General features: G+C 43.9%; 1 protein-coding gene across 1 annotated transcript in view; it reads right to left on the bottom strand.

Moving 5' to 3' along the window:
* LOC125298316 (echinoderm microtubule-associated protein-like 6) overlaps window positions 1–17,288 on the bottom strand; it is a 63,362-nt gene that overhangs the window by 20,515 nt on the left and 25,559 nt on the right. Inside the window, 16 exon segments of the mRNA XM_048249018.1 lie at window positions 159–300; window positions 750–877; window positions 1,002–1,113; window positions 1,791–1,993; window positions 4,815–4,915; window positions 5,295–5,388; window positions 6,424–6,529; window positions 7,310–7,496; window positions 9,083–9,183; window positions 10,412–10,518; window positions 10,805–10,972; window positions 11,544–11,753; window positions 12,591–12,847; window positions 13,877–14,014; window positions 14,794–14,950; window positions 14,953–14,994. Of these exon segments, the coding sequence (XP_048104975.1) occupies window positions 159–300; window positions 750–877; window positions 1,002–1,113; window positions 1,791–1,993; window positions 4,815–4,915; window positions 5,295–5,388; window positions 6,424–6,529; window positions 7,310–7,496; window positions 9,083–9,183; window positions 10,412–10,518; window positions 10,805–10,972; window positions 11,544–11,753; window positions 12,591–12,847; window positions 13,877–14,014; window positions 14,794–14,950; window positions 14,953–14,994 (2,253 nt within the window).

The following is a 17,288-nucleotide window of genomic DNA, read 5'->3' as shown; positions in this document are numbered from 1 at the left end:
CCCTCAAATATTTGACAGTGTCAACAATTCCCTTATTATTTACACATCAATAATAACTGTTTCCATGTGATGGGAACTAACTGACTTCAGATTTCTCTGCTGACTAACTACAGTCTATAGTCTACAGTCATCCAGTGATGTCATATTGAGGGGCGGACCTTTCTTGAGCTTGCGGACGGCCACCATGCGGTGATTGGCTGAGAGCTCCCAGATGCGGAGCGTCTTGTCGTCGCTGACGGTGGCACAGATGGGCAGCATGGGGTGAGCGGCCAGACCCCACACCTCTCCTTCCATATGACCCTATGAATACACACACACACACACACACACACATACACACACACACACACACTCACACACAGATATGCATTCACACACACACACACACACACACACACACACACACACACACACACACACACACACACACACACACACACACACACACACACACACACAGATATGCATTCACACACACACAGATATGCATTCACACATACACACATGCATATACACAGACAGACAGACAACACACACAAACAGAACATGTAAATATAAACAACTATACTTGTTGTACTTTTATGTACAGTGTACTTGTTACTTACAACTAAACTAGTACCATCTCTACTAACATGTACCCGTAACAAGGACATGTAAATCTAACCAAAACAACATCACTTAATTAATTAACTTCATTAATTAGATTTTTTTAGCTTAATTAATTTGAGTCGTTCTCTTTCTCTACTGACCTGCACCAGTAAGGTCATGGGGCCGCTCTTGTCGATCTCCAGGATCTCTCCGTTCTTGGTTCCCACCAGAATGTGTCCGTGGCCCAGCGTGATGGCCCGGATGGAGGGGTTGTCCTCTAGAAGAAGCCCTGGATGCGAAACAATGTGAAATATGAACAAACCGAACTGTCTAAAAGAGACAGTCCACTGAATAAAACACTTTCAACTTCACATGATTTTGTGAATGTGATATGTGTGCGTCTATGTACTGACCTTTAGAGTTGGGGGAGAGTGCGGCCCTCTTGATGGCGTAGCTTTTCAGGCACCTCTCAAACATGTCGTCCCACAGCTCCACCACCCCATCCTTACCGCCCGTCACAAAGCCCTGACCACCACACACACACACACACACACACACACACACACACACACACACACACACAGAGCATAGAACAGTACTCAGTCCACCATTACAGGCCAGTACAGGTTCACTGTAGTGCTAGGCTACCATAACCTTTCCCCTAGCTTACCTTCACTCTAGCGCTAGCTGACATTACACGATCTTAACACTAGCTTACCTCCTTAACTCTGGTTTGTCCACCCTCACTCTAGGTGACCTCTACAGCTCACTACAGTGCCCCTTATAGCACATGTGATTCTTAACATAGCTAACGTGTAGCCTACAGGGCATTTCTTGAAAAGGTAGAATTTATTATTTTTAAAACTACAAATGGGCTACAACGTCATTCTATAGTAAACACAATTTGTTTGTGAGGGAACCTTTTCTTTGAACTTATGTTGTGGTGACAGGTGTAGTGTTTGTGTAGTAGTAACCCAAGGCTACCCAAACAAAAACAGTAACCCAAAGCCATTTAAACACACTTAGGACACACACATACACACACAAGCATGCACGCACCAACACACACACACACACGAACACACACACACACACACACACACACACACACATGCACACGCACACACCACATACACACACACAAATACACACATACACACACACACACAGACACACACACACACACACACACACACACACACCTTGTCCAGGGAGCACGTGGCGAACACAGGCCCATCGTGAGCCTTGATGGTCTTGACGAGTGTGGTGTCCTTCCACACGAACACGTCTCCCGTGGTGGCGCCGGAGAAGACCAGGTCCTCCGCCCGGCCGTAGCACACCGACATCATGGTCTCCTGTTTCCCCAGGCCTCCGAAGATGCCCCGCTTGAATGTCAGACCTCCGCCTGGAGTCAACGTGGAGGAAGAAATAAAGACCACTATCAAGACCAGTCAGCATGGAGAGAAAGAGTATTATGATGGCTGGCATAATGAGTACTATGATGGCTGGCATAATGAGTATTATGGTGGCTGGCATAATGAGTATTATGATGGCTGGCATAATGGATCATCATGATAATTTCTTTAATTAAATAATAGAGAAAACTAGTACAAGAGGAATTACACTGTCCTCTGCCTTCAACCCTATTTGTCCTCCCTAGTCAGTAATCTTGTTACACTCCTCCTCTCTTAAGATGAGGATGAAGATGAGGATGAGGATGAGGATGGGGTGAGTGTCTTTCTCTCCGTGGTGCTTTGACAGTCCAGTCACTCACACTGAGGGCCCCTCTCTCTCTCTCTCTCTCGTCCCCTAACAGCCCTTTATTCTGGCCAAGTAAGCGGACTGTTCCACCACACACACCAGATCTGTCACTCACATGTTGACCCTACGCCATACGCACAAACACACACCCACACACACATACACAAATGCTCTCTTCAGCATCACAGTGTCACTCACACACACAGACACACAGAGAGAGAGACAGAGAGAGAGAGAGAGAGAGACACACACACACACACACACACACACACACACACAGATTACATTAACACACTGTCAGTCTAAAATGACCTCCTCCCTTAACACACACACACACACACACATAATCTCCTATCTCCTCCTCTGGTCCGTCCCAGGCCCCGGTGTCCTGACACCGTGAGGAGACTCTGACAGCGCTCCGGCCCCCAGGCCTGTTGACAGGGAAGTCACTTCAAGAGGCGCCTTTATGATGTGACATGGCGGCACTTCGGGACGGGCAGCCCACCACGCCATCCACAACACACAGCAGCATGGAGAAAGGGGGGTACGTGTGTGTGTGTTTGAGAGCGAGAGCGAGAGAGTGAAAGTGAGTGTGTGTGTGTTTGTGTGTCTGAGAGGGAGTGGGACAGTGTGTGTGTGTGTGTGTATGTGTGAGAGAGAGAGAGAGAGAGAGAGAGAGAGAGAGAGAGAGAGAGAGAAAGCGCTTTCAGATATACCTAACCACCGGAGTATATGCAGAGGTTTGTCATATGGATGTCCTACCCTTCGGATGATTCAGATATGATGCTAACCCGCGGACCTTATACTGACCTTATACGGACGTATGTGTGAACGACATACACTCACATTACAGAATCTCCGTGTGGTTGTCGAGTGAGGGGTGGGGGCTTGTAGAGTTCACAAGATGCGAGATATGACGCAGAATATATGCGGCCGCTGCCTGTCACAGCTGCTTTTTGTTTACAAAGTGTAGCCTATGCATTATGTAGGCTAAAGAAGAGAAATCTATTGTGCGTAGGCTAATACTTGAAGTAGGCTAGTCACGTAAGTGCGCACTTGAAATTGACCTACAGTATTTGTATGTGTGCTTCGAATAAACACATTTATCTGTTTTCAACGTTGTACCAGAATCTGGTTTGCGTTGGAGAGAGAGCATGCACAAACTTTATGGTAGGCTACCAGCCAATTCAGTAGGCTAACTCAAGACTTCAAGGCCATCATACAACGTTTTTAAGCAAACAAAATACTAACATAACAGAAGTTGTTAGTTTTTTCATAGTTTATTTTTTTCCAAAAGCATCCTCTCCCCATGTGTCTATTGCATTTACGTACAGACCTTGGAACAAAGTTGGGTTTTCTTCGTTTTCATTTTCTCTAGGCATATATGCTCAACAAATATCAGCTAGCTCAGCAGGCCATGAGAAGGCTATCAATGAAAACCGTTTTGGCTAACAATTTATTAAATACTCCTGTTATTGTCGTCAACGACGTCGCTGTAGGCTACTGTCTTTCAGCGCCTTCTGCTTATCAGTCTTTTGAATTCGTTTGGCCTTGCCATGCAGTTTTTTTAATTTACAACGTGCCATTCCCTTCATGTGTTCTATCAAAATGTTGTATACCCTCATGCAGTAGCTCCGTGATGTCTGCATCTTTCCAGGTCGGAGATTTTCTGGACAGCACTATGCCATCATCATAACACTGGCATTTAAGTCAGATCTAACCACATGGACGCACGAAAGAAACGTCACCAACACGCACTCTCACTAGGTGTGAATTTTAACCGCATGTTCTACGCCTCGTTCAGACACAGCACATTTACATAATGTCCGGAGGAAATACTAGGGGGGGAGTAGTAGAACAACCGGCTAAATTCGGACTTCCATATGACCGGTTATACGGCCCCACCTTTTAACATCGGCAGAACCTCCGGTCTTACACGTATGTCTGAAAGCGCTTAGAGAGAGGGAGACAGAGTGTGTGTGTGTGTGTGTTGTATTCTTTAGGTACATGTATGTGCATGAATGGCCACAATGAGGGTGAGAAGTAAATCTGAAATCCAAAAATGACTAACCATTATGCTGAATTGTTACTCTAACGATGTCTTATTCGTATTATGAATTATGTATGTGCATTAATTCATGATAAACTAGTAGTTCCTAAGTCCTAATGATATTTAAAACATCAGGGCCACTTGACCAATGGGGTTAAAAGGCCCAGGGAAAATATAATAAACTAAGAAATATGTCTTTTCTTAGGCACTTCACAACTACTGTAGATAACCAATGAAATCAATCGTTAAGTGGTAAAACCCTCCCACCCAGATGTGTGCGTGCGTGCGTGCGTGCGTGTGTGTGTGCGTGCGTGTGTGTGATAGAGAAAGAGAGCTGTGTTGCTGTGTGTGTGTGTGTGTGTGTGTGTGTGTGTGTGTGTCATTCATTCCCAGATGAGTGTGTGTGCTGCTGTACCTGTGTGCTGCCAGAACTTGATGTGCTTCATCCCCACAGTGACAAGCTTGTCCATGCGGAAGGGGTTCCCTTTCACCACGAAGATCTTGTCCTTGTGTCCTCTGAGGACAAGAGACATGAGTGAGGCAAAAGGGACACACAAACACACACAGGCACACACACACACACATACAAGTGAGGTGAGAGGGACATTTGTCTGGACGAGACGGCAGACCAGACCATCTTTCTATAACTGCTCTGTTTATATCCCTAAGGACTTTAAGGGACTGAAAAACTGCAGAATACACACACACACACACACACACACACACACACACACAACCAAACACATAAACACACATACACAGCCTTTACAAGTACACACTTAGTCATATACACACACAGACACACACACAGACACACACACACACTACTTGACAGACACTGATGACTATTCCCTCTTCCAGTTCATCAGAGCGGACGGGCCCTGGCGGTCTCTACCTGGCCTTAGCGAGCTTCTCTCCCTTCCTCCAGTCCCAGATCACTATGCTGTGGCCCTCGTCGATCCCCACGGACACCAGACTCCTACCGTCCGCTAGAGGAGGGCAAGCAAACCACAGGGTCATGGGGTCAGTTGCCTCAATCAACTCAAAAAGGGCAGGCAGCCTGAGCCCAACACGAAGGGTCAAAGGGCAAACTATCTCATGAAATAGAAAGCAAAAAGAGAAGGACATAAAGAATAAATATACAGCATAGATGTATGAAATTGTGCTCTTGACATTGCATAATACTCATACGCATAATACTCATACGCATAATACTTCATACTATATAAAATCCAATACTATATGAAATTAGGGTGCTGATATTGCATAATATATGACATCCAATACTACATTATATGAAATTGGGGTGTTGATATTGCATAATATATGACATCAATACTACATTATATGAAATTGGGGTGTTGATATTGCATAATATATGACATCACTTCCTCATCATGTGGCCCCTGCCGATCCCCACGGACACCAGACTCCCGTCCGCCAGAGGGAGGTGCAAGCAAAACCACAGGGTCATGGAGTCAGGTGCCTCAATCAACTCAAAAGGGCAGGCAGCCTTGAGCCCAACCTAAGGGTCAAAGGGCAAACTATCTCAAGCAAAAAGAAGGACATAAAGAATAAATATACCCAACATAGATGTATGAAATTGTGCTCTTGACATTGCACTTAATACTCATGCAATACTACATTATATGAAATTGGGGTGTTGATATTGCATAATATATGACATCAATACTACATTATATGAAATTAGGGTGCTGATATTGCATAATATATGACATCCAATACTACATTATATGAAATTGGGGTGTTGATATTGCATACAATACTACATTATATGAAATTGGGGTGTTGATATTGCATAATATTTTAAAATTCTTCTCTACACTCTATAATCTATATAACAAACCAATACTATAAGAAACTTATCTTATTAAATCCAAAGGACAAGATTGCAATTTGAGTTGTGAGTGGCTCACTCTGCTCAAATCTAGTGACATCTGCATTAGGTTTAGTCTCAGGGTGTTCTGTTTTAAGGTGGACCCATGCTTTGGCTGATACAATACCTGTGAACTCCAGTGCACAGACTCCCCTCTGGTGTTGCCCCCTTAAGAGCGACAAGCACTTGAGTGTCTGGATGTCCCACACGTGGACGGCTGGGTCGCGGCCCACCTGAGCAGGTGCAGTCACAATGACAGAATTGACAACAACAACAACAACAACAACAACTTGCATTTATACAGCGCTTTATCAATGGCACGGTCTCACACAGCTGTTCTGAGACGCTTGTGTTCATGTTTATTCTGATGACTGAGTTCATTTGGGGGGGCTGTTCGGGTGCACTGTGTGCATGTTTGGACTAATGCGTTTGTTTGTGTTTGTTAAATCAGATTCAGATAGATTCTAATGAATTCCCTTTAGCTCCACAACAGCTTAGATTTCAGGTCCTCTGCTGCGGCTGGAGCCTTTTCAATGTTTTTTCATGTTCCTTAAGGGATGATAATTGAGTCACATGTCCTCTAGATGACCTGTCTAGTGTACATTCAAAAGACTAAGACCATCTGTATTCCAATGGCTGGTTATGCAAAACTAGCAAGCACTGCTTAATCATTAGAAACTCATCCTCAATCAAAATCATGTACCTCTCATTGGAATGTTTGGTTAAGAAGTATGGCCAAGGTATCTATCCATCCATCCATCCATCCATCCATCCATCCATCCATCCATTCATCCACCCAGTCATCTATGTATCTATCTTTCTATGTATGTATGTATGTATGTATCTGTCTGTCTGTCTATCTACTGTATCTATCTATCTATCTATCTATCTATCTATCTATCTATCTATCTATCTATCTATCTATCTATCTATCCATCTATCTATCTATCTATCTATCTATCTATCTATCTATCTATCTATCTATCTAACCATCTAGCCTCTCCTGTTCTTACCTGTCCAGTGGCCACGTAGTCCTTGAGTGGGTGCACGGTGAGGCTGAGGATGTCATCGTCGTGACCCAGGTAGAAGCGCTGCGTGTGCTGCTGGCGGTTGTAAACCACGGCCACTGCCGCCACATGGTACACCACCTCCCCAGCCTGTGTGTAGAACAGGTTATTCCTGCAGTCACAGCCGCGGTACCTGAGAGAGAGAGGGAGAGGGAGGGAGAGAGGGAGGGAGGTTTCAAACCTACAGTTTTTCTCAGTCGCTTTGGTGCTTTTCTCACATCACTATTACGTAACATTTGCACAGCAGTTAGTGCATTTCTCAAAACCATTAGTGCAAACTGCAAAACCCAGTGGATAACCTGCAAAAGCACATCACTTGCTCAAAATAGATAGTCCGTTCCTCAAAAGCAAGTATTCATGTCAATGAAACTGCCAGTGTCATCAAAATGAGAAGTCTTGACACCACCGTTTATGAACAAGATAGTCAAAGGCTTTGTCATGTTTTCATTATGACAGTTTATTCTCTCAGTGTTTTCCAATGCAAATAAAGGTCAGAACTCGGTGACACTACCTGAACATGCTCAAGACAGCACTATACACTACTTGTACAGCCATTTGAAAACACATTGCTGTACTTAGGGGAGTAAGTGAGTACAAGACACTGAATATGCTCTTTGCAATTCTACAGCATTGTAACAGAATTTGAGAACTAGTTCAACAATTTTGTGTGTAATGACAAGCAATGAAATGAAGACTATTCATTTTATGGGGAACGACTATTCAGCATCCATAAGTATAGTCAATTTTAACCGACATGACATAAGCAAATGATAAAGTTATAAAACAGAAGAGGATTGTATGAAAGCAACTGATACATGTCCAAAAGCATTTGCAATTTGTTCAGAGGAAGGAGAAATTGCTACTATGATGTGCACATATGACTAAATGTTGTGGAAGGTTGAACTAATAGTTATGAGAATTTTCATTCCGATCTGACAAAAGCACCAAAGCGACGGAGAAAAACTGTAAGCTTCACTGACCGATTGAAACACATGATACATGGCAACAGCACAAACATTCTGTATTACAGGGAGGCTACACCAGATACGTAGCTAAAGTGCTCCATTCACACAGTAACTGCTGCAACAATTAGCTTCTATTATCATCAGTGGAAAATGCTACAGCAGACGTGATAGCAGCGCGTACACTTGCAAAGATGAGACATGTACTGAAAAGCGTCACACTGCTTTCATGATGTGACCAGATGATGTAGAGGCTGAACAAGTCATTTTGAGAAAAAAAAAGGTAAAAACCTCCACCTAAACCTAAAGAGAGAGAGAGAGAGAGAGAGATAGAGAAATAGAAAGAGAGAGAGAGAGAGAGAGATGGGGAACTAGATCAGTAGATGGTAGGTGAGAATTGGAGGTGAGAAGGAGGTGTGTATAAAGTTCAGAGAATATTTGCTGAGTAAATAAGGTGGAGAGCGATATTCAGAGGGAGATATTCAGAGGGAGATATTCAGAGAGGAGATAACATAGTCGGGGTCGGAGATTGTAGCGGAAGACAACGGAGAGACAGCGGAAAGATAACGAGGTGATAAACAGTCAGTGAAAAGAAACACTGATAAGGCTGAGAAAGAGAGTGTGTTGACATGGTAACTACAGGGGGAAAAAAGAGGAAAATTATGTACCAGAAGTAACAACGACAGAGAGATAAATAGACATGAAGGCTGAGAGGAAGGTACATTTACCACACACATGCACACACACAAGGAATTACCCGTGAACAAACTGCAAGCGTAATCCCTCATCTGGGGCCTTCTGGCGCTTCAGAGAGCCCACCAGCTTCTTACGCAGCTGAGGCAGGTCCTCCTTATAGACCTGCCCCGAGAGAGAGAGAGAGAGAGAGAGAGAGAGAGAGAGAGAGAGAGAGAGAGAGAGAGATCAAGTGGAGAAATAAATAAATTCATTATTCATTCCCTGTATTGAACTCTTGATCTCAGAACATGTTAAATGAATTAAAAATAACTGAGTTCAATTATTAGTGCATAAAACCATATACATCAATCTAAATACTGCATATTTGTATCATGACAGAGAGAGAGAGAGAGAGAGAGAGAACAAGAGTGAGAAGCAAGACATTTCTCCTTCTAAAGGTTCACTGTCACAGGTAACAGTCAAGTCTGACACTGCATACATTTTATCACCTGGAGTTCCACACTGTAGTAAACACAAGCTGTAACATTACAGTAGCATCGTGGGACTCCTCGTCCATCAAAGCCCCACCATGGCCTGCACTCAGAGCCCCATGAGGCATGCAGTGACACTAGACATCCTGATGCCTCAACACTCTACATGTGAAGATGTATTTTCCTTTCATAGTATTCAAACATGCTTTATGCGGAACAGAGAAACATGAGACACACATGCAGTCATCAAGCAAACTCCAAATATGATCATATTAATATTATATATTGCTACATATGAATTACTAATACATATTACTGTTACATACTAATTACCATTACATTTTTACATTACATACTGCTATCATATACATGAATTCATTTAGCCATTTTTCTCGACACTGGGATGGGATGTGTACATATCTGCACAACGTGCATGTTTTATCGTCTATTGAACTTTCTGGCTTCATCCTACACAACCCATAGGGCAAACTGCATAGGCCAAATGCATAGAGTGCAGAGGAGGGTATGCCTAGGGAGTAGTCTGTGTGGTATAGAACGCTGGGCTGAGCTGGCTGGCCAACCAGCTGTGAAGATAATTACAGCTGAGGGGCTGGCCCACTGGAGCGTGTCCCTGGGACCGCCACTGGCATGGAACAGAGGGCATTATGGGAAAAATCAAATGACCAAATGGGGCTTGACAGCATGCATGGATGTACAGTGTGGGCTTGTAGTGTGTGTGTGTGTGTGTGTGTGTGTGTGTGTGTGTGTGTGTGTGTGTGTGTGTGTGTGTGTGTGTGTGTGTGTGTGTGTGTGTGTGTATATAAGTGTGTGTGTGTGTGTGTTGTCACATATGTGATGTTTGTGTCTGTTGGAGTCACCAAGTCCCTCTGTTTGGACATTTTATGTGTGGTTCCACTTGCCTGCCGCTCGTAGTTCATCTGCGCTTCCTGCTCAATGTCCGAGTCAAGCTCAGGAACGTCTGAGAGATCTGAATCGGATTCACCGCTGTTGGAGTCAGCGTAACCCTCTAGGAAATGACATTTTAAAAATCAGGATGCCTTCACTTGACCTAATTTATATTGCAGTAAACATAAATATGATCAAATATGGAAATTAATCCATGCGTCCATTGTCTTCCCATCCTTTACATAAAGAGGATTCAGAGCAATACATTTATAGATCTTGACAGAACAATAATTAAAATTTCATGAAATTAAATTAATAAATGGTGATCATGTTTGTCACTGTTGGCTAGTTCCTTTCTCATGGCATTTTTTTTGTTTGTTGATTATTGTTTGTTTGTTTTTGTTTACCTTGCAGGAGGGGTTCCAAGACCCCGTTCATGACGCCCTCCGGGAGGAAGCGCCACTGGAACACAGAGTGGTCCGCCCCGCCAGTGCTCACCACCCACTGCAGGTCATGTGACCAGCGCACATTGGTCACATGGGCAGAGTGTCCGATGTACTTCTTGAATTTGGCCGCTGTGTGGAAAGAGATAGCGTTAACTGAACTGGCCGCTGCGTGGAAAGAGATAGCGTTAACTGAACTGGCCGCTGCGTGGAAAGAGATAGCGTTAACTGAATTCAGTTTAGTTTGAAGTTAGTGCATGGAACACCATCTCACGGGTTAACAAGCTAAAATACTGTATGTACCTCATGGGTCAGCTATCTCATGTATGTATAGTAACTCATACTTCATGGGTCAGTTATGAATCATTAATCAATCTGTGATGTATTTAAACGTTACTGGAGACCTCATAAACAAACAAGAGTTGAAAACAGATATAGGAATATGTGAAGGAAATAATACACTATTAACAGGTATTAAATATCACCCACATATAAAAAAACATTAACCTTTTAAACCTTATTCAACCTTTTAAACATTACATTACAGTACACTTATCCCCGGAGCAACTTAGGGTCAAGGACTCAAGGGCGCAACGGTGGAAGCAGGAAATTGAACCTACAACTTTTCAGGCTACTGCATGCTAGCCCAGCTCCTTAACCGCTATGCTACCACCGCCCCTACCACCCTGTCCTTTTCCCTGACCTTTCTTAAGGCAGGGGAATCTGAAGAGCTTGACCAGGCCGAAGTCATCCCCGGTGACCAGCACGGCGCTGCTGTAGTTGGCGTCCACCGAGTTGATGTCGTTGACGGTGGAGTACTTTGGCCAGATGCCGTTGACCTCCGGGCCGAGGACGCATGTCCAGGTCATCCAGTGAATGCCTTTGGCCTCCTCTTTGGGCAGGTACTTCCCAGCTGTGGGCAGAGACCAGGACAAGTTGAGAGGGACAGAATGAAATGGCCCAGCCCCCAGTACAGAACAAAAATTCTAGGATGCCCTTCCCACAGACAGAATGAAATGGGCCACTTTGCCTATAATTTTATATTACAGTAAACAAAAATATTATCAAATATGGAAATTAATTCACACGTCCATTGTTTGAGTCTTCCCATCTTTTACATAAAGAGTTAGAGCAATACATTTATAGATCTTTGGTACAGACTGCAGTCCTATATCCCACAGGAAACTGAGCTCTTACAACTGACCTGTTTTGGGTATGCATTACACTACCTACCCACTTGACCTACCGACTAGCCTACACACAGACACCTACACTAATACATAATGGAAAGAACACCTTCAGCAATCAGACTCCTGAACACAAACTGATCTGAACTATTTATTTATTTAAAAAAAAATTTGTTGAGTTTTCTTTCTTTACTATAAGATAATCTGATCTGATCTTATATTATCATCTTATCACATTTAGACTAAGTCCCTCCCTACCTACCTACCTTTTTACCTGCCTCAGTACCTACCTACACACCTAACCACTTAACCTAGCTATATATCTACCTCCCAAACTCCCAACCTACCCACCTAACTACACTCCTACTTTCCTGCCTGCCAACAGACAACTGTTTTAGAAATGTGTGTTGTCTCTGGCGCTGTTTGTCCTCACCTGGCATCCTGTAGATCTGCCTATCTACCTTCTTATATACCTACCTACTTTACCTGTCTACTTACCTGCCTACCAACAGATAGCCGTATTTTAGAAACCGTATTTTGTTTCTGGCACTGTTTGTCCTCACCTGGCATCCTGTAGAAGAGCCGCTCCCCGGCGCCGTCGTTGGTCTGTAGGAAGCGGCTGTCCACTGACCAGTCCAGGTGCGTGATGAAGCAGGACGAGCGGTTGCACTCGCCCACTTTCTTGTAGCGCTGCGCCACGGCGTAGATGTCCACCAGGCCGTCGTTGGAGCCCACCGCCAAATATGAGCCGTCCGGCGAGAACTTCAGCTCGTGGATGACCTCCTTGCGGTCTTTGATGTGGACTACCTCCGTCATGTCCCTGTTGAGGAGGAGGAGGAGGTGGAAGAGGAGGAGAAGGTGGTCCAGGGTGGGGGAAACCAAAAAGATGGTGGCAAAGTTGTCTTGTTACTATTGTGACTGATAAAAAGGTGTGAGTTGTGAGTTACTATTGTGACTGATAAAAAGGTGTGAGTTGTGAGTTACTATTGTGACTGATAAAAAGGTGTGAGTTGTGAGTCACTTGATTTAGCTGCCAGCCTTTGTTTAGGGCCACCCCAACATTAGGCACGACTGACAAACAAATCAAAGCAAATACAGTGTACTACAGTATTACCCAAAAACTAACCAAAACTGAAATTAGTTCTGAATGCAGATGTACACACTTAGTTGACAGTCTATCTGAAGCAATTTTGCTACCGGTATATCCACTCTAAAGTAAAAGCTGACGAAAAGAGTAAAAGCTGACGAAAAAGGTGGGTAAGACAGTCAACAACACCAAAAAAAAAGTTATGTTTCTAAGTTACAAGGTGACAATGCGCTAGCAATACACAGTCACCTGACCTGCCATCTGACAGCTAGAACATGAGTATTTCCCCCACCTGACAGGTAGAACATGAGTATTTCCCCCACCTGACAGGTAGAACATGAGTATTTCCCCCACCTGACAGGTAGAACATGTGTATTTCGCCCACCTGACAGGTAGAACATAAGTATTTCCCCCACCTGACAGGTAGAACAGGTGTATTTCCCCCACCTGACAGGTAGAACATGTGTATTTCACCCCACCTGACAGGTAGAACATGTGTAATTCCCCCATCTGACAGGTAAAACATATGTATTTTACCCCATCTGACAGGTAGAACATGTGTATTTCCCCCACCTGACAGGTAAAACATATGTATTTTACCCCATCTGACAGGTAGAACATGTGTATTTCCCCCATCTGACAGGTAAAACATATGTATTTTACCCCATCTGACAGGTAGAACATGTGTATTTCCCCCATCTGACAGGTAAAACATATGTATTTCACCCCATCTGACAGGTAGAACATGTGTATTTCCCCCACCTGACGCGCAGTACAGTGAAGGAGCCATCCTTCATGCCCAGAGCGAGCTGTGAGCCGTCGTTGTTGAAGGAGACGCTGCGCACGGCTTCCTCCATGTTGCAGCGGGCGATTAGAGTATGGTCTGCCAGGCTCCACAGCCTTCAGAAGCAAGCAATACAGGGGACAAGAGGTTTAGAAATCCTTCAGAAGCAAGCAATACAGGGGACAAGAGGTTTAGAAATGCATGTGATTATTAATGTATTATTATTTAAATGGCTGCCTTTCTGTATTGCAATCTTTTTTCCAGAAGAGTTCAGTGCCTGACAGTGCATCTGTGTGGATTCGGGACCCTTCACAAGTTATTCAACAGACTTCTATTGTCAGTCTAGACATCTCAAGAGGCCAAACATCCACTTAAATATCAATACACAGTGCACAAGAACAGACTAAATTCCACTTTCCAACATTTCCCAAACATTCCCAGTTCCACAGTGAAACTGCATTATTAAATGCACAGCCAGGGACCATCAGCAATGCCTTCACAGATCACTAGTTGAAAACTCCTGGTTGAAAACACTGGTTGAAACAAGTGTTTTTCAACCTTCCTCGATCCCCCAAAATAATTGGTTTTGGTGTTCACTGCCCCTCAACCCACCCTCCATTTGCATGCTTCCTGCAATTTTTTCCTCACAGATAATGAATTCCACTTTCCTTGCTGTGCTTTTACATCAAATTTAGGTTGGAGTCTTGAGTTACTTTTTCTAAGAAGAACCCTCGGCAAAAGGCGGCGGATGAGACTTCAACTTTACCAACTGTCACAGGTGTTATGGATATTATTATTATTAGCCCACAAAGGCTGCAATGTTACTAACTCTGAACAGACAAAACCAATGCACTAGACAAAACCGCTGCTCTTTAGGACCTCTATGGGTTCTGACCTGACGGAGCGGTCGTCGCTCCCGGTGACGGCCAGCGGCTGCTTGGGGTGTATGTCCAGCGCCCAGAGCTCGCCCTCGCTGTGGCCCTGCATGAGGAGCAGCGGCTTGTCCCGGTCACGCACCATCACCTCGAAGATCTCGCTGTCCTGCGTGCCGCCAGGATACGGTCTGCTTTCCAGCACACACTACGGATTGAGAGGCCTGCAGAGAGTGAATGAGAAGGAGGGAGAGAGAGAGAGAGAGTGATAGAGAGAGCAAAAAAGAGAGAGCGACAGAGAGAGCAAAAAAGATTGAGAGTGAGCGACAGAGAGAGCAAAAAAGAAAGAAAGAAAGAAAAAAAGAGAGAGAAGCAGAGAGGGAGAGAGAGAGAGGGGAGACAGGGTTTGAGGTTTAGAATCCTTTGCAGCATCAGTAAAAGATGTACATCACGGCATCCTTAAACAGATAATACATTAGCACCAATGGCAAGAGAGAGAGAGAGAAAAGCATCACTGCTTTGGCAAAAATATTGTTAAACTTACAGTCATGCCAATGAAGCTCATTGAATTGAATTGAATTGAATTGAATTGAATTGAATTGAATTACTGTAAATTGAATTGAAAGACTAACACAGACAGAACCGGAGCGACCGAATGAGAGAAAACATGAACAATATTAGTATGCTTATTTTTCCCAAATAATGTGTGAGAGAGAGAGGTACTGGATAGGCACACTAAAGAGTGGATAAGTGTTCATGGACGACTGGAGAAAGAGAGAGACTAACAAACAGTGGCAGGAGAGAAAGAGAGAAACAGAGTCTGGCATGAGGAGAGGTAAGAGACTGGGAGTTGAGGAGGTGAACGTGAGAGATGCATAGAGCACAGACGAGTAGAGATAGAGAGAGAGAGAGAGAGAGAGGAGAGAGAGGGAGAGAGAGAGAGAGAGAGAGAGAGAGGGAGAGAGAGAGGGAGGGAGGGAGAGGGAGAGAGGGAGAGGGAGAGAGAGAGAGAGAGAGAGAGGGAGGGAGGGAGAGGGAGAGAGTGCAATGAAGCAAGAAACACTGATTGGAGATGCAGGGAAACAGAAGGAGGAAGATGGAGCACACAAATGGCCAAACTGGCTGTCAGATCAAAACCTAATTAGTGATCTGCTCACCATGTACTGTAATGGCTCAGTGGTTACTGGACAGTTTTACGACAGGGCTGAAGAAATTTTGTTTTTAGTAAACATTAGCAGCATTAGCCACTAATTGGATAGCTTTCATTTTACAGAATGTGGTGCTTCATAACAAGCGAGGGCATAGGTCTACTTAACAAGACTGAAGTCAAAAGCACAGTAACCGCCACAAAGTTCCACTGTAATCACTGATTTTCTGCAGCATAGACTGCAGTTCCTGTGTAATAATAATAGTAATAATAACAATAATAATAATGATAATACTACTGCTGCTACTACTACTACTACTACTACTAATAATAATAATATACTGTAATGTAACAAAAAACAATCAACACTGACGTCTTTCTCATGGTTCACGTAAAATGTCCATAAAGAAATTAAAAATCAGAAACCAAAGACAGTCTTTCCTGCACAGTTTCCTGTATTAAACAACCAGTACGGTAACTTTAATCTCTCTGTTGGTACTAAACACTTAATCTAAACATTAGCTACTGTTTGGGGACTGGGGATTAATGGAATTAAATACTGTGTTTCCTAGCAACAAGACACACACACACACACACAGTCACACACACACTTTCTCTCACACACACACACACACACACACACACACACACACACACACTCTCTCTCTCTCTCACTCTCTCTCTCTCTCTCTACACACACACACACACACACACACACACACACGCTGAGTTTAATATCATGCGTCGTTGGATTGAAATGCTGTCTCGCTTGGTCTGGCCTTGCTTGCCAGCTGTCCCTGATTTTTAGGGACAGTCCTTATGTGCTGCATAAAAAGAAACTTGGACTCATTAAGTCACTGCTGAGTATCTACTGTTTACATTGATACTAGATGTGTCCTTCATGCCATTACAAATCAGCCCTGCAGTTCACCGTCACTGTGCAGTGCCTCAAACAATGAATGGACTGTCACTGTAAGGGTCCTGTCGTGGTTTTGTTTTCCCCCGTTTAGTGTTCATGTCTTCATCTCTTGTTTACTTCCTGTGTCCTGTTCCATGTTTTCTTTTTTGTTTGTTTTGCCATGTGTTTCTGTTCCCTGCCCGTGTCTCCGCCCCTCACCTGATCCTCACAAGTAGTCTGTTAATTATGGTTTCCACCTGTCTTGTTTTTACCTTGTTCCTTGTCCACCTGAGCCTTGTTAAATCCCTGTGTATATAAACCCCTAGTTTCGTTTATGTTCCTTCTGTGTCATTGTTGTAAGATTCCTGCGCTGCACTCTGTAACTAAAGTCAGTAAATCTACTCTTGGTGTGTTGTCCTGCTTTTGGGTCAATTCAAGTAGCAGCCACGGTACACTGGTACTGTACGACCGTA

This window comes from Alosa alosa, chromosome 7, assembly GCF_017589495.1.
Source record: "Alosa alosa isolate M-15738 ecotype Scorff River chromosome 7, AALO_Geno_1.1, whole genome shotgun sequence".
NCBI lineage: Eukaryota > Metazoa > Chordata > Actinopteri > Clupeiformes > Clupeidae > Alosa > Alosa alosa.
The sequence above is the reverse complement of the archived record's forward strand: the minus strand, read 5'-3'. Positions and strand labels throughout refer to the sequence as shown.